This window comes from Ornithorhynchus anatinus, chromosome 2 (assembly GCF_004115215.2).
Source record: "Ornithorhynchus anatinus isolate Pmale09 chromosome 2, mOrnAna1.pri.v4, whole genome shotgun sequence".
Classification (NCBI taxonomy): Eukaryota; Metazoa; Chordata; class Mammalia; order Monotremata; family Ornithorhynchidae; genus Ornithorhynchus; species Ornithorhynchus anatinus.
This window is the reverse complement of record NC_041729.1, coordinates 102,791,034-102,809,376: the sequence shown is the minus strand read 5'-3', so window position 1 is coordinate 102,809,376 and position 18,343 is coordinate 102,791,034. Positions and strand designations below refer to the sequence as shown.

Below are 18,343 nucleotides of genomic sequence, written 5' to 3'. Positions count from 1 at the left end.
CCCCAGGCCTGTGCTTTTTCCACTAGGCCTCGCTGCTTCTCTTCATTAAACTTTGAAGAACCAGGACCGAGATGAGGATAAGCCACCTTCTATCCTGGATGGTTATCAGCAGGGAACGTATCTGCTGATTCTGCTGTATTGTGCTCTCCCAAGAGCTTAGCACAGTGCTCTGCACACATTAAGTGCTCATTAAATACCACTGATTGATTGATGAACCCCTCTAGACTGTAAGCTTGTTATGGCCAGGTAACACGTCTGCTAATTCCGTTTTACTGTACTCTCCCATGCACGGCAGGGATTGTCTCTATCTGTTACCGATTTGTACATTCCAAGCGCTTAGTACAGTGTTCTGCACATAGTAAGCGCTCAATAAATACTATTGAATGAATAAAGTAAGCGCTCAATGAATACCATTCATTGATTGAGAGCTGAACTACATGACCTTGAGGGGCTTTTGTTTTGCTTTTATCATTTTGGTATCATCAATCAGTCAGAACTTGCAGAGGCGTTTCCTGCCCATACCAAACCTAGAGTCTACAAGGGAGGGCAGACAGTGAGATGAATAAACAAGTAACTTCTGTGGCATTTTGACTGTATCTAAGCACTTGAGAGAGTACAAAAGAGTTTGAAAATAGGACTCCCTACCCATACGGCGCTTACAGTCTCATTCCAACTCTAACATGGTACAAGATAATAATGATGATAATAACGGTAATAAATAATTGGTACTTGTTAAGCACATACCATGTGCCAGGCACTGTACCAAACACCCGAGTAGATACAAGGTAATCGGGTTGGATGCGGTCCCTGTCCCACATAAGGCTCACAGTCTTAAACCCCATTTCGCAGATGAGGTAACAGAGGCCCGGAGAAGTTTAGTGATCTGCTCAAGGTCACACAATAGACAAATGGCAGAGCTATAATTAGAACCCAGGTCCTTCTGACTCCCAAACTCATCCTCTATCCACTAGGCCATGCCCTCTCAATCCAGATCATCGTGTGCCATCGCTCCAAAGAATAATAATTATAAGAATAATTGGAGTACTTGTTAAGCGCTAAGTGCCAAGCACTAGGTTAGACACAAGTCAATCAGATTGGGCACAGTCCCCGTCCCACATGGGGCTCACACTCTTATCCCCATTTTATAGATGAGGTACCCGAGGCACAGAGAAGTGAAGTGACTTGCCTAAGGTTATTCAGCAGACACGTGGCAGAGTCGGAATTAGAACCCAGGTCCTTCTGACTCCCAGGCCCGTGCTCTAAGACACGCTGCTTCTCCTACTCTCCCTGACCAAACCCAGTGACAAAGGCCCCTCTGTGGATTTTCTCTATACAGAGACATCCTGTCTATTAATTCTTACTCAGTTATGGCCGTCAGATAATCAGCCACCATCTTGACCCTTGATCCTCTTATAGGGTCATGGTTGGTTTTTGCAGTGGCGTGTTCTAACCATTCAAAGCATTAGAAAGGAAACATTGCCTTCACACCAAGAAAAACAAAAAAATTACCTGAATTCTGCAAAGCTACTGCACCCGCAGCTGTCGTTGCCACTTGGGTCACTATCACTCCATAGTCAAACTCTTCCCGCTTGCTGACCTGAGAGCAATAATGATGACGACATTTGTTAAGCATTTACTATATGCCAAGCACTGTTCTAAGCGCTGGGGGAGATACAAGGTAATCAGGTTGTCCCACGTGGGGCTCACGGTCTTAATCCCTATTTTAATTAATAGTGGTATTTGTTAAGCGCTTACTATGTGCCGAGCACTGTTCTAAGCACTGGGGTAAATACAGGGTAATCAGGATGTCTCATGCGAGGCTCACACTTAATCCCCATTTTACAGATGAGGGAACTGAGGCACAGAGAAGTGAAGTGACTTGCCCAGAGTCACAGGGCTGACAAGTGGCGGAGACGGGATTAGAACCCACGACCTCCGAGTCCCAAGCCTGGGCTCTTTCCACTAAGCCACACTGCTTCTCAATACAATACAGTATAATCGATCGGATTTATTGGGCGCTCCCTGTGTGCTCAGTATTGGACTCGATGCTCGGGAGAGTACAGTACCACAGAGTCGGTAGACGTTCCCTGCCCTCCTTTAGATGGCAATGAGGAAATAACATTTCAAGAGCAATAATCCATATCCCAAGCTGTGCCTTAATGGATTCACTCATTCATTCAATTGTATTTACTGAGCGCTTACTGTGTGCAGAGCCCTGTACAATTCAGCAACAATTAGAGATAATCCCTACCCAACAGCGGGCTCACAGTCTGTACAGGTTTTAGAGACTGAGGCGGAGAGGAGTTCAGTAGACTGCTTGAATTCATTCAGCTGGAGATTGAGGGGCTAAAACATGGGGCTGGTGCCTTGGAACTTCCACTGGAGGATTTCAGCACCCAAGAAGTCCATTTTGGACAGACATAAAGGATCTAAGATTCTATTTATCTTGATGATATCCACGCCAGACTACTTGTTTTGTTTTGTTCTGTTTTGCTTTGCTGTCCGTCTCCCCCGTTTAGACTGTGAGGCCGTTATTGGGCAGGGACTGGCTCTATCTGTTGCCGAACTGTACACTCCAAGCGCTTAGTACAGTGCTCTGCGCATAGTAAGCGCTCAATAAATACTATTGAATGAATGAATGAAAGTCCAAACACAACAGGATTTTCTTCTTCAGTATGGTGCAATTAGAACCAGCCAAGGATCTAACTGGTCTAACACCTCTAAAAAAACAAGTGGTTTTATTGAGCGCTTTCTACGTGCAGAGCACTGAACTAAGCACTTGGGAGAGTACACTCTAAGAGAGTTGGTAGACACGTTCCCTGAAGACGAGAAGCTTACAGTCTAAAAGGGGGGAATTTACAGGGAAAACGGGAATCAAGTCTACCAACTTGATTGGTGTTGTGCTCTCCCAAGTGCTTAGTACAGTGCTCTGCACTCAATAAGTACTCAAAAAATATCATCCGTTGATTGGTGGGATGAAGCAGCAGCAGCTCCAGGCTCCACTCATCATCATGCATAGGGATGAGCCAACCGACACCCCAACTTCTCTTCTACATCATCGTTAACATTCCTTCTTGTAAATCTGTTTGAATTCCCATCTGAGAATTTATTCTCATCCCCTTCAAATCTACTGATATTTTCATCCCACCCAACTTTCTTTGGAAGCAAATTTCATCTGTTTAGCATCCTACCCTCGAGAAAATATTTTCTTGGGTTTGTTTTGAGCCTAGCACCTTCTAAATTCAGTGGGGGGAAAAGGTGTCCGTGGGATTTAGAGAATCACAAGTCTGTATTGACCCCATCCTCACTCTTCATGATTTTGGAAACTGCAACCCTGTTCTCTCTCCATCTGAATCTTTCCAACCTCAAGAGTCATTTCACAGCCCCAATTACATATTAAAATTACAGAAAATTAATCCACGGCATGGCAAAAGCCAAAATGCCAACAATACGGTTCTTGACATTCAATCTTAGGGATGATATTTTAGCACTAAAATAACCCGGACATCAGCCGCCTGGTGCTTTGCAGGAAGAAAAAAATTCGAGTTAAATATTAAAACAGTATTCTGCCTTTAGATTTAAATTTTAATAAAGCCTTTCTTCTCCCTCTCCCCTCCAACAAAAAAAAGATGCTCTTTTCCTTCCTTTTCACTTTTACAGTAAAAATAACCCATTGTGACTGTGCCAGATGGTCAATCTTACCTGTTGTTTTTTTGCATATCGATTGAACATAAATGTCACACATTCATCAATGGCACCTGTTTTCTGAAGAAGTAAAAGTCCTCTGGGAGTAGCGGCAAAACTTAACAAATCATCTAATAAATTATCTTCCCATGCCATGCTAAAAAAAGTGAAAAACAAAAGCAAAAGGAGACCTTTTTTTTAACGAGAAAGAAATCTTGAGAAAAATGTAGTTTCAGACTAAAGATGTGGATCACTGGATATTTATACATGTAAGATATAGATGCACAAATGCTAAAAAATGGAAGTAATTCTCTCATTTTGAACATTGCTTTTCTTTCCAATTTTCTATGCCTCTAAATCTTGATTTCCTGAACAATCCCAATACTCACCACTTACATCAGTGTTCTGATTTGACCTAGGGTAGTAATAATAATGATAATGGCATTTTTAAGCGCTTACTATGTGCCAAGCACTAAGTGCTGGGGTAGATACAAGGTAATCGGGTTGTCCGACGCGGGGCTCACAGCCTTTAATCCCCATTTTACAGATGAGGTAACTGAGGCACAGAGAATTTAAACAACTTGCTCAAAGTCACACAGCTGACAAGTGGAGGAGCCGGGATTAAAACTCACGACCTCTGACTCCCAAGCCCGTGCTCTTTCCACCGAGCCACGCTGCTTCTGTATCTCACGCACACCTTCACTTTCCATTCCCTGGCTATTACGATACTACTGCATGGATACCCTCAAGAGCCAGCTCTTAGTTATATATGTAATTCATTTTCCTTCTTGAGTGCCTTTCTTCTCAGGATCCCAGAGCCCTTCACACATTATTTCACTGCTTCCCCTCACGGGCTTTTACACTGACTAGAGTCACACAAAAATATCTGCAGGGCAGGCAGATATTTCATATCTTTTCCCAGATATGAAAACCGAGACCCCGGGAAGTTAGATAAGTAAGCCTAAGTCACAAAGGAAGAGGCAGCACTGGAACAGGAAATTAAGGTTCCCATGGTGTTCTTTTCCCAGAAGTATAACTTGGCACCTTGTTAGCTAGCCAACGTTTCACACATGACAGCAAAATAAATTTAAAATTCGTTTGAACTTTTTCTCCATAACTATTTTATGAAGGTCCCGTTGACCCCACTTCAATGGAAGAGAAAAATGAGACGAAGAGAGTTCATTTTTCTCTCAGGGGGTGAGTGGTCATTGGAATCAGAAGTTGGAACCCTTGAATTTTCATGACTGATTAAATGTCTTCTGATTTGTAGTGCCTTATCAATGCAATGAAAGGATTATGAAGATTTTCCCAAACCAAATAATCGCCTCCCAATGATGCCCACTTTGGTAGCCAACTAAAAAATCCACCTTTTTGCCATAAACTCCCTCCTCTTTCAAAACCCCAGACTGCACCTTTTCCCTCTTCAAAGTCTTTGGAAAACCCACCTTCTTCAGAAAGCATTCCCTGCTTAGGCTCCTCCTTCTCAGATTGCCTCCATCCAACAGTACCCTTAGCATTTAGGTTTATACATTGTTTGAAGGGAATCTGTTTAAGCGCTTACTCTGTGTCAAGCACTGTTCTAAGCGCTGGGGTAGACACAAATCAATTCGATCATAATCCCTGCCCCATATGGGGCTCACAGTCAATAATAATGTTAATAATGTTGGTATTTGTTAAGCGCTTACTATGTGCAGAGCACTGTTCTAAGCGCTGGGGGAGATACAGGGTAATCGGGTTGTCCCACGTGAGGCTCACAGTTAATCCCCATTTTACAGATGAGGTCACTGTGGCACAGAGAAGTGAAGTGACTCGCCCACGGTCACACAGCTGACAAGTGGCAGAGCCGGGAGTCGAACTCATGACCTCTGACTCCGAAGCCCAGGCTCTTTTCCACCGAGCCACGCTGCTCCCCATTTTACATATCAGATAACTGAGGCAGAGTTGACTTGTCCAAGAGTTGCATAGCAGATAAGGGGCAAACCTGAGATTAGAACCCGGGTCTTCTGTCTCCCCGGCCAGGGCTCCTTCCACTAAGCTGTGCTGCTTCTCTATCTTGGCTTTTAACAGTCAGTTGCCCTGAGCACTTACTATGTGCAAGGCACTGTGCTTTAAGCAAATTCTCAACAGATTGATTTGCACTTTCTTTGTATTTATCTATCCTTTAAACTCATCAGCTATAAGAAGGTTGAGCATTGTTTCTTTCTCTGTCTGTCAATCCCCTCTTAGGTTGTAAGCTCCTTGAGGGCAGGGAACATGTCAAAGTCTTGGCTGTACTCTTTCATCCATTCAACAGTATTTATTGAGCGCTTACTATGTGCAGAGCACTGTACTAAGCGCTTGGAATGGACAATTCGGCAACAGAGAGAGACAATCCCTGCCCCATGACAGGCTTCCCAAGCACGTGACAGAGCCTTGTACACAGCAGATGCTCAACAAATACTACCGGGTGAAAAACACCAGAGAGGAACCCTGGACGCAACGGTCACTGTTTGTAGGAAAGGCATTTCTACTTTGTCTTGTCTTATGCTACCGAGTCGTCTCCGACCCATAGTGACGGCATGGACGCATCTCTCCCCGGAACACCCCGCTCTCCATCTGCAATCGTTCTGGTAGTGGATCCACAGTTTTCTTGGTAAAAATACAGAAGTGGTTTACCGTCTCCGCCTTCCGCACAGTAAACTTGAGCCTCCACCTTCGACTCTCTCCCGTGCCGCTGCTGCTCAGCGTGGGTGAGTTTTGATTTGTAGCAGATTGCTTTCCTAATGTCATTATCAGTATGACAGCATGTTTTTTTAAGGTATTCGTTAAGCGCTTACTATGTGCCAGGCATTGTACTAAGTGGTGGGGTAGATAGAAATTAATCAGGTTAGACACTGTCCCTGTCCCACATGGGGCTCACAGTCTTTATCTCCGTTATACAGATGAGGGAACTGAGGCACGGAGAAGTGAAGTGACTTGCCCAAGGTTAAACAGGAGACAAACGGCGGAGCCGGGATTAGAACTCAGGTCCTTCTGACTCCCAGGCCCGTGCTCTGTCCACTAGGCCATGTGGTTTTCCCACTTCATCAACCAGGTGTTGGTGCCGCTCTTCTAAATGACGCCCTATCAGCTCAATTCTGCCGCCCAATTTTTTCGATCTTTGGTTATCATTCATATCATATGGGAAGCAGCGTGGCTCAGTGGAAAGAGCCCGGGCTTGGGAGTCAGAGGTCATGGGTTCGACTCCCGGCTCTGCCACTTGTCAGCTGTGTGACTGTGGGCAAGTCACTTCACTTCTCTGGGCCTCAGTTACCTCATCTGTAAAATGGGGATTAACTGTGAGCCTCATGTGGGAAAACCTGATGACCCTGTATCTACCCCAGCGCTTAGAACAGTGCTCTGCATATAATAAGCACTCAACAGATACCAACATTATTATTATTATTATCTGCAAGTTAATCTTGTCTGCATTATAAATGTCATTCCAAATAAAATTATGCTGAATATCGGTCCTGTACCAACAATACCATGCGCAATAACATTCCATTTTTTAAAGTTTATTTTTTTAATAAAATTTTTATTCAATGTAATTGTATTCTATTGTACTTAAACCCTATTAAATAATGCCAGTAATTCTGGAAACACAGTGTAAGCTTTACAATTAACTGCCTTTATTGATGGAAATGAACCTATCAACTGTAAAAAGTTGCAAAAACGAAAGAAAATTTCCAGTAAGTGGAAATAGTGCTGAGGGATTTGAAAAACTGATGGACTCGGGAAGTTTAATATCACATAATCAAAAATAATTACTACAGCAAAACGACACTGACCCACATTCTCAACTTTTTTTTTAGTCAGAAAGAATATTTACCTATTTAAAATTAACCTTTTGGTGGCTGCAAATACTTATTTTTGCTGGAAACTAAGTAGCATGGCGTAGTGGATAGAGCACGAGTCTGGGAGTCAGAAGGTCATGGGTTCTAATCCCGGCTCCGCCACTCATCTGCTGGGTGACCTTGGGCAAGTCGATTCACTTCTCCATGCCTCAGTTCCCTCATCTGCAAAATGGGGATTGACACTGTGAACCCCACGTAGGACAGGGACTGTGTCCAACCTGATTTGCTTGGATCCACCCCAGCGTTTAGTACAGTGCCTGGCACGTAGTTAAGCGCTTAACAAATACCATCATTATTATTATTATTAAAATGTGAAGATGTGGATTCCCTTATAAAGATGGAAAACCCGGTTGAAATGTAGGATTAATTAAAATTAAATAGCCTTTTTATTCCCCTCTCGGCAGCAATTTATATTTCTTAAACACCATGTATTTAGTATTTCCTTCTCATGAAAATAGAAAATAACACACAGGATAGAAAATCATAAACTTCAACTCTTTTTTTTATGGCATTTTTTAAGAACTTACTATGTGGCAGATACTGTACTAAGCACTGGGATAGATATAAGCTAACCAGGTTGGACACAGTCCATGTCCCACATGGGGCTCACACTCTTTAACCCCCCTTTAGAGATGAGGGACGTGAAGACAGAGAAGTGAAGTGACTTGCCAGAGGTCACACAGCAGCCAAGTGGCAGAGCCAGGATTAGAATCCAGGTCCTCTGACTCCCAGGCCCGTGCTCTTTCCACAAGATCACGCTACTTCCCTTCTGATGTATGCAAATATAGATATTGTGTGTGTACGAGAGTGTGTGTGTGTGTGTGTGTGTGTGTGTAATTGCATTCTGGCCTATAAAGATTGATGAAGGACCAATAGTTTTTACAATACAGCAGATGTGGGCAGAAGGGAAATGGAGTTGAACAGAGAGGGAGGGGTGGGAGTGGAAAGTAATCCAGTCTGAGAAGAAAGGATACAGGAGATTTGGAGGGGGAAGGGAATGTGTGAGAGACAAATAGGGATTCTCTTTTTGGAAAGCAGTGTGGCCTAGTCGAAAGAGCACGCACCTGGGAGCCCGAGACCCTGGGTTCTAATCCAGCCTCTACCCCTTCCCTGCTGCGTAATCTTGGGCAAGTGACTTACCTTCTCCCTGCCTCACTTTTTTCTCGATTCTCACTTGATTCTATTTATTGCCATTGTTACTGTCTGTCCGTCTCCCCCGATTAGACTGTGTGCCCGTCAGAGGGCAAGGACTGTCTCTATCTGTTACCGATTTGTACATTCCAAGCGCTTAGGACAGTGCTCTGCACATAGTAAGCGCTCAATAAATACTACTGAATGAATGAATGAATGAACTTTTGTAAAATGTGGGTCCAATACCTGTTCCCTATCCTACTTATACCTTCAGCCCCGTGTGGGACAGAGACTGTGTCCGGCCTGATTCTATTCTATCTACCGGAGGGTTTAGTACAGTGCATTTCACAGAGTGAGCATTTAACAGGTATCACTATCAATGTTATTGCTTTCAGTGAGGATGGTAACAGTCCAGCAAATGTCACGTGGTATCATTTGCAGGCCAAAGGAGAGAAACTCAGTCGACGCTCAACGGGCCCATTTAGCCTCAGAGAGACTGATCGTTATCATGATTTCATTTGTTCAATTATATTTACTGAGCGCTTATTGTGTGCAGAGCACCGTTTTAAGCACTCGGGAGAGTACAAAACACCAATAAATATCAATCAATCATATCTGTTGAGTGCTTACTGTGTGCAGGGTACTGAATTAAGCACTTGAGAGAGTATATCACAACAATATAACAAACACTTTCCCTACCCATAAAGAACTTGCAGTCTAGATGGGGAGATAGACATTAATAAAAATAATAACAACAGTATTTGTTAAGCACTTACTATCTGACATGCACTGTTCTAAGCGCTGAGGTAGGTACGAGGTTCTCAGGCTGGACTCAGTCCCTCATTCACATGGGGCTCACACTCTTAATCCCCATTTGACAGATGAGGTAACTGAGGTATAGGGAAGTGAAATGACTTGCCCAAGGTCACAGAACAGACAAATGGCAGCGCCGGCATTAGAACCAAGGTCCTTCTGCCTCCCAGGCCCGTGCTCTATCCACGAAGCCACGCTGCTTCTCATGAGTAATGAGAAAAATGAATAAATTACGGCTACGTACGTAAGCGCTGTGGGGCTGGAGGGGGGGGATGAATAAAGGGAACAAGACAGGGAAAAGAGGAAATGAGGGCTTAGTTAGGGTTGGCTAGTGGATAGAGCACAGGCCTGGGAGACAGGAGGACTTGGATTCTGATTCCGTCTCTGCCACTTATCTGCTGTGTGACCTTGGGCAAGTCGCTTCACTTCTCTGTGCCACAGTTACCTCAGCTGCAGAGTTTCTAGATTACATTTCATCCCTTTTGTAAAGAAAGACAATCACAAGCTTCCAGCTAAAAGCCCTCCTCTCCTAAATATATCTGGATGAAATTAAAACGGTTTGAAGTAATTCTTTCCCAACCCCCCTCCCCACAAAATCATCCATCTTTCCTCGTTTGGAGTATTCAGATCTCTCCTTTATAAAAGAAGCTGGACTGGTTACAGACAAATAACTGTTTTAAGAGAATAGTCCTGATGTGCAAATTTTATTTCTTCAGAAACAAAACACCGGCCAAATTTCAAACTAATCGATATTATTTCATGTTTTGTGGTAAAATCAGATGCAGCAGTTTTTCAGCTGACGCAAAATAACATCTTGTCCAGTTAATCCAAGTGAATTGTAATACCTTAAAATACCGAATAAAGATTAGATGTTGCTTAATTCAATTACTAAAACGATGCTAAATAAAATCACTTCAGCAGTTTCCTGAAATCCCCAAACTGCTATGTAGTTTTAGATCACGATGGGGAGAGCGAATATGACCCTTACTGCCCTCATGGCTAGATGAGAAGCAGCGTGGCTCAGCGGAAAGAGCCTGGGCTTGGGAGACAGAGGTCATGGGTTCGAATCCTGGCTCTGCCGCTTGTCAGCTGTGTGACTTTGGGCAAGTCACTTCACTTCTCTGGGCCTCAGCTACCTCATCTGTAAAATGGGGATTAAGACTGTGAGCCTCACAAGGGACAACCTGATTACCCAGTGCTTAGAACAGTGTTCTGCACATAGTAAGTGCTTAACAAATACTAACATTATTATTATTATTATTATTCTTAGGGACTGTCTCCCACTGTTGCCGATTTGTACATTCCAAGTGCTTAGTACAGTGCTCTGCACACAGTAAGCGCTCAAATAAATACTATTGAATGAATGAATTATTGTTATATATGAGCCACACATAAATAATAATAATGTTGGCATTTGTTATGCGCTTACTATGTGCTGAGCACTGTTCTAAGCGCTGGGGTAGACACAGGGGAATCAGGTTGTCCCACGTGGGGCTCCCAGTCTTAATCCCCATTTTACAGATCAGGTAACTGAGGCCCAGAGAAGTGAAGTGACTTGCCCACAGTCACACAGCTAAATACTATTGAATGAAAGTGGCAGAGCCAGGATTCGAACCCCAGCCTTGTGACTCCAAAGCCCGTGCTCTTTCCACTGGGCCACACTGCTTCTCCAAGCAACATCAAGTCTTCAGCACTGAGTCACCAACCTCCCCAAATCACTGGATAATATTAGTAGTCTTGCGTTTTAGCAGCTACGTGTGCTGAGAAATCTGTCCAGTATCTAAGGCTACTTCATGTGGCTATGGTGTTAAAGATGTCTTCAATGATCTTTTCCTCACAACATCAGTATGAAGCCAGGTCACCTGATTTAACCTATTCTGTAGCCAAGCTGAAGAATGTCACAAGGGGACCTGAAACTAATTTAACAGGTCATGACATCACTGAAAATTCTCAGAATGCTCACTCGGGAGAAGTCATGTGCTGATGACTCTGTTCCGGAAGCAGCCTCGCAAGATGATTGCGACGAGCTTTGCAGAAGCAGAAACGCGGTCAACACTAACAATTAGCCTGAAGGTGGCCCAGGTTAAATTCCAGCCTGTCCAGAATCAATCCTATCTACGACCCAGATTTTTCTCGGTCATTGAGAAGTGACCCTGAATATCACCCAACTATGTGAATTCACTCTGAGCAAGTAACTAGAGCAATTCCATGAGCAACAAAGAGCCCGGGCCTGGGAGTCAGAAGGTCATGGTTTCCGATCCCGGCTCCGCCACTTGTCTGCTGTGTGACCTTGGGCAGGTCACTTCACTTCTCCGGGCTTCAGTTCCCTCATCTGTAAAATGGGGACTGAGAGCGTGAGCCCCACGTGGGACAGGGACTACGGTCCAACTTGATTTGCTTGTATCCACCCCAGACATTTAGTAGCATCCTATGGAAACCAATCTCATGAGTTACTAAAGTTGCTTTTAGCTCATATTTTGTGGGGAACTAGTTTGATGTAAAAGTAATGTTCAGAACCATTGTTTTGAATTAATGTGCTGGGAATTAGCTTTGGGAGGAACCAGTTCTCCCCAGGGAGTAAGATTTGTGGGAAACTAAATTTTGGTTCATTTTCCATCATGAATAAAGCACTGTGCCATGAACTGGAAATGGATACTTGCGAGTAGCTGAATTAAGAAAAAAAAACCTGAGGCCAGTGAGATTTTGATATTATTTGGTTGGAATTTTCTAAGTAGGCATTTTCCAACCAATACAATCAATCAATTAGTAGTATTTGAGTGCTGACTGTGTGCACAGGACTGTATTAAATGCTTGGGAGAGTACAACAGAGAAAGCAGACAAGCTCCCTGCCCATAACAAGCTAATATAATTTACTTTAAGTCCTAGTGCATTTCTCCAGAAGATACAGAATGACTTGTGTCTCACACTATTTCAAGCCACCTACCTTTTTTAGGTGACATTCATTATCAAAAACTATTTAAAATGCACACAGCATTACGTTTGGTAAGCAACACATGACAAGATGTTTTGAAGAAGCTAATAGAAGAGTTAAAGAATTACATGTTTCCTAACAATTGCCCAGGATATATATTATATTGAACTCTGGAATTAAGAAGGAAAGAAGCTCTGATACAGCTTATATGAAAGTCAAAGCTAAATTAAGGTTGAAAGTGATATAAGATCCTCAGTGACTATCATATAACTGCAAATGATGGCTTCATGTCTCTAAATTTAAAATCCTTGAATTGCCTGAAAATCCTTGAAAAAATTAAGAAATAGGTTGATAGTTTCCCTCAGTGGTACGATGAAAAGGGATGCATTTGTTAATGAATCTACTCTGCCTATTAGGAAAATAAATTCATTAAATAAATAATAAGGCACTCAGTGGTTTTAGCTATAACATGTGCCATTTATCAGAAACAACTTAAGGAAGCACTAATCAAGAAGTTATTGGAAAAATCATTTAAAATCCTAAAAGAGAAAGGACTTCAGAGAAAACTCTTAAGAGAAAGGGGGCTTTCTCCACTCTCACGCCACAGAGTTTATATCAAAATGAATTTAACTATTACGCAAACATTTTGTTGTCATAGGATGAAAATGAGAAAAATCCTGAAGCTTTTCCAAATCCTTCAACCTTCTGTCTGTTGGCCAAACCTGTACATACGATTCTTAGTGAAACCGGAAATCGGCATGTTGTTAGGAGGCCTGACCGTACAGTAAGTGCTCAATAAATACAACTGAATGAATGACTCTCACTTGAACTAGTTCCTCAACCTCAATCAATTGATGCTATTTATTGAGCCCTTACTATGTGCAGAGCACTGTAGTAAGTGCTTAGGAGAGTATAATCCAATTTATATTATAGAGAGAATAATGAGCTTACAGTCTAGAACCTCTAAAAAGGTCCACTGGAAGTTGCCCGTGAGGTCATTATTAAACTCTTTGAGCACTGGATATTCAACTCAGTCTCAGCCTCATGGCCCTTAAATCCACATCTGTCATTACATTATCTGTCTCTTCCTCTAAACCGTTAAGCTCTGTTATACTGTACTCTACCAAGTGCTTAGTTCAGTTCTCTGCAAAGAGGAAGTGCTCGATAAATGCAACTGATTGATCATATCTTCTTGTCTGTCCGTCTCCCCCGATTAGACTGTAAGCCTGTCAGAGGGCAGGGACTGTCTCTATGTTACCAATGTGTAATGATAATAATGTTGGTATTTGTTAAGCGCTCACTATGTGCAGAGCACCGTTCTAAGCGCTGGGGGAGATACAGGGTCATCAGGTTGTCCCACGTGAGGCTCACAATCTTAATCCCCATTTTACAGATGAGGTAACTGAGGCACAGAGAAGTGAAGTGACTTGCCCAAGGTCACACAGCTGACAAGCGTTGGAGCCGGGATTCGAACCCATGAGCCACGACTCCCAAGCCCAGGCTCTATCCACTGAGCCATGCTGCTTCTCTACATTCCAAGCGCTTAGTACAGTGCTCTGCACATAGTAAGCGCTCAATAAATTACTACTGCATGAATGAATGTTCCCACGTGAGATACGTCTGCCATACTTACAGGTTTTGGGACTCCTGACTGGTAGAGGAGATGGAGTCAGATCCCTCGACAGGAGTTGGAATTCTCTCGGAAAGCAAACTGGTCTAGAAAATAAATTAAAATTTGAGTTGATAGTACTTCAGATGATCATTCAAAATAATCGTACAACCTCTTCTGTTACATTTTCTTGTGTGTGAAATAAATGAACATAATATCTTCTTTCAGCCTTCTATATTTTTGATTTAATTATTAAAGCGCAGGAAAAGTTCTTCTCCAATGTCAGAATGAAATTAAAGTGATTTAATAAAGGAGTGTTCTTAACTTTGATAATTACGGATTACATAAAGATCCTAGAACTTCGCCGAAGTTAAGTGAGAATATTTTTAAAAAACTGATAGCTAGGCATAAAGCTATCAGAACAGATAAGTTTTGGAAAAGGCATTATCAATCAATAACCCGGGGGGGGACTTTTCTGATTGCTTACCACGTGCACAGCACTCTACTAAGGACTTGATAGAGTACGTTACAAGAGTTGACAGGACAGGCTGCAAGCTTTTTTTATCTACCTTCAAAATTTCTCCCTTCCCTTATTTCTAGGGTCATAGTAATAAAAGGTCATTTTTTTTTTATGAATTTGGAACTAATTTTCTTCATTCTTCTCTGGGCCTGGACTTGTGATCTGTTACTTTGAATGGCTAGGCTTATCATCTAGACTGATGATGTTGAGAAAAGGATTATTTCTATATTTGAATGAACAAAAATAATATTTTCTTAGCTTCCTTCATAACTGACTTTACAGAGTGGATTAACAGTGAGAAGTACCTTGACTAAGCCCTCCTTTTCTCTTTTCCCACTCCCTTCTGCGTCACTCTGACTTGCTCCCTTTGTTCTTCCCCCTTCCCAGCCTTAAAACACTTCGTACGTATCGATAATATATTTTATTTTATCTGTATTGATGTCTGCCTCCCTCCCGTAGACTATAAGGTCATTGTGGGCAGGGAATGTGACTGTTTATTGTTGTACTGTACTCTCCCAAGTGCTTAGTACAGTGCTTTGCACACAGTAAGCACTCGATAAATATGACCAACTGACTGGTTTCAATATAAACCAGTGTTCTCCAAACTGTGGTCGAACAGAGGTGTCTAGTTGCCCTTCCTGCTACTCTCAAACATGGAAAAGGTGAGGGGTTTAGCCAGCGTTACAAATAACCTAAATTTGACCACGGAAAACTGGCAAACAGAATAAAAAATCCTTCATCGACAGTATTTATTGAGTGCTTACTATATGCAGAGCACTGTACTTAGCACTTAGGAGAGTGTAATACCACACGGTCGGCCGACAAGCTCTCTGCCACAAACAAGCTTGCTTATTTACGCACCAGTGAAAATAAGGCAAATTTTTTAGAGAAGCTGTCAGAAAAAAATGTGGTTAAATTTGTAATAGATCCATTTTCTAGTATCATGTCTAGCAATTCAATTACCTTAGTATTCGCTAAATGAACAAAAGCTTAAAAAATGTTTTACAATGTATTAGAATACTTGAAATGTATGAAACTATATCAAAAGATCTATACTGTATAAATTACATATATCTCCCTCAGTCTTTAATGATCCCATCTTTGAAATCTATAAATAAATAAAAAATTACCAGGAGATATGCATTATACAAAGAATCTAATTTGTTGATTATTTATTTACCCCCCTCTATTTATAGCTACTTTTTTTTTCCATGGTATGTATAAAGTGTTTCCTATGAGCCAGGCACTGTTCATTTATTCAGTAGTATTTATTGAGCGCTTACTATGTGCAGAGCACTGCACTAAGCGCTTGGGACGTACAATTCGGCAACAGAGAGAGACAATCCCTGCCCAATGACGGGCTGTGCTAAGCGCTGAGGTAGACCCAAGCAACCGGGTGGGACACAGTCTTAATCCCCATTTTACAGATGAGGTTACCCAGGCACAGAGGAGTTAAATGACTTGCCCAAGGTCACACACAAGTCTTCCACACGGTCTTCTGCCTGGCATATACTTGCAACTGCTTTCACTGCCATAAGATCGTAAGCTCCCTGAAGGCAGGAACTGGGTCGTTAACTTCCTCTCTACGTCCCTCGGGTACGGAATTCGGGGCTCTACCCACAACAGCTGATGATGTTGAAGAAAAAGAAGAAAATAGATCCGCAATGCCTCGCTACGGTTCCTCACGGGTTCGCAGCCGATTACCTTTCTCCACGCGTCGGCGATTGACTCGTGCAAGCCATAAGGAATTAACACCTGTAGACCTTCACAAGTACTATACATTTGGCGGCAAACAAAAATAAAAGTTCCTTTAACGATAGGCAACAGTTCAGATCCAGACATAACAGGAATATCTTCATCGAGGAGCTTCTTTGAAAACTGTGCAACCACATGAGCACCTGCAAGGCTACAAAAAAAAAAAAAAAAAACCCCTAATCATTACCGGCAAACATTTATCCACAGCAGTCAATTACTGATGAATTTCGGTCAGTGAATTACCAGGTAATCTCACCTACAGCATTTATGCTCCCATTATAATTCTGACACCAACTGGCAACAAGTCTTTCCCTTTTCCTTAAACACAACTCTTTGCATGCTTACTCTCATCTCCTGATAATTTGATTTTGATTTTTTATTGAATTCTGAAATCTCTTAACATTTGCAAACATCGAATCAGTCATACTTCTTAAGTACTTACTGTTTGCAGAGCACTGTGCTAAGCGTGGCCTAGTGGAAAGAACACGGGCCTGGGAGTCAGAGATCCTGGGCTCTGCCAAATGCTTCCTGGGTGACCTTGGGCAAGTCACTTAATTTCTCCTTGTCTCAGTTCTCCTCCCTACTTAGACTGTGAGCCCCATGAGGGACGGGGACTGTGTCCAACCTAATTCACTTGTATCTACTCCAGCGATTTTAGAATAGTGTTGGATGCACAGTAGGTGCTTAAGAAATACCATTTAAAAAAAAAAAACTGTTTGGGAGAGTACAATGCAAGAGTCTTTTTGTTTATGGTCTTGGTCAAGCGTTTATACTCGCTCTCCTATCCCATTATCGATCTCATACCACTAACCCACAGTCCTGGGTCACCTCCAAAGTCCACTTCTTTCGCACCTGTACACAAGCTGCAGAGCACCACTGGCGGAAATCTAGATATCAGGTCGACCTCGTACACCTCGAGTTGGTGTTTGCGTGCTTTAACTCCCCCCAGCAAAATGATTTCCCCATCTTTAGTGACACCCAGGCCCACTGCCCTCACCAGCAGTTCCAGACCTTTCACTCCCTCCTCAAACCCCCTGCTCCCACTTCAGTCCATGTGCCACTAGCTGCCTGGATCATTTTTCTACAAAAAACATTCCCGGACCACTCCTCAAAAAGCTCCACTGGTTGCCCATCCACCTTCTCATCAAATAGAAACTCCTTGCCTTTGGTCTTAAATAACTATCATCTCACCCCCTCCTAGCTTACCTTGTCGATTTCAGACTACAATTCGGTCTGCACACTCCTCTAATGCCAACTTACCCACTATGCCTCAATCTCATCTATCTTGCCCCCTACTCCTGGCCCATATCAATCAATCAATCTTATTAATTGAACACTTTCTGTGTGCAGAGCACTGTACTAAGCCCTTGGGAGAGGACACTAAAACAGAGTTGGTAGACACGTTTCCTGTCTCCAATGAGCTTTCGGCCTGGAAGGCCATCAACCTCGGACCTAGAACTCCCTCATCTTCCATATTGAAAAGACCACCACTTTCCCCCCAATCAAAGTCTTATTAAAATCACATTTCATCAAAATGCCTTCCCGATTTAGAACTCTTTGTTTTTTCTCCCTCTCCCTTCTGCATCACCTATATACTTAGATCTGTACCCTTTAAGTACTCTATATTCACCCTCCCCATCCCCACAGCACTTTTGTACCTATCTGTAATTTGTGTATTTATATTAACATCTATTTCCCCTTCTAGGCTGTAAGTTCCTAGTAGGCAGGGAATATGTCTACCAAGTCTGCTGTATTATACTCTCCCAGGCGCTTAGCACAGTGTTCTACATATAATAACAATAATAATAATAATAATGGCATTTGTTAAGTGCTTACTATGTGCAAAGCACTGTTCTAAATGCTGGAGAGGTTACAAGGTGATCAGGATGTCCCATGTGGGGCTCACAGTCTTAATCCCCATTTTACAGATGAGGTAACAGGCGCAGGGAAGTTAAGTGACTTGCCCAAAGTCACACAGCTGACAAGCAGCTGAGCCGGGATTTGAATCCATGACCTCTGACTCC

At 42.6% G+C, this 18,343-nt stretch overlaps 1 protein-coding gene across 3 annotated transcripts in view; it reads right to left on the bottom strand.

Moving 5' to 3' along the window:
* TBC1D32 (TBC1 domain family member 32) overlaps positions 1-18,343 on the bottom strand; it is a 235,422-nt gene that overhangs the window by 147,389 nt on the left and 69,690 nt on the right. For all 3 annotated transcript variants that reach the window (XM_029056266.2, XM_029056257.2, XM_029056276.2), the window contains 4 exons: positions 16,269-16,470; positions 14,069-14,151; positions 3,703-3,841; positions 1,510-1,597 (listed from right to left, as the gene is read on the bottom strand). In XM_029056266.2, the coding sequence (XP_028912099.1) occupies positions 1,510-1,597; positions 3,703-3,841; positions 14,069-14,151; positions 16,269-16,470 (512 nt within the window). The remainder of the gene's footprint in view (positions 1-1,509; positions 1,598-3,702; positions 3,842-14,068; positions 14,152-16,268; positions 16,471-18,343) is intronic.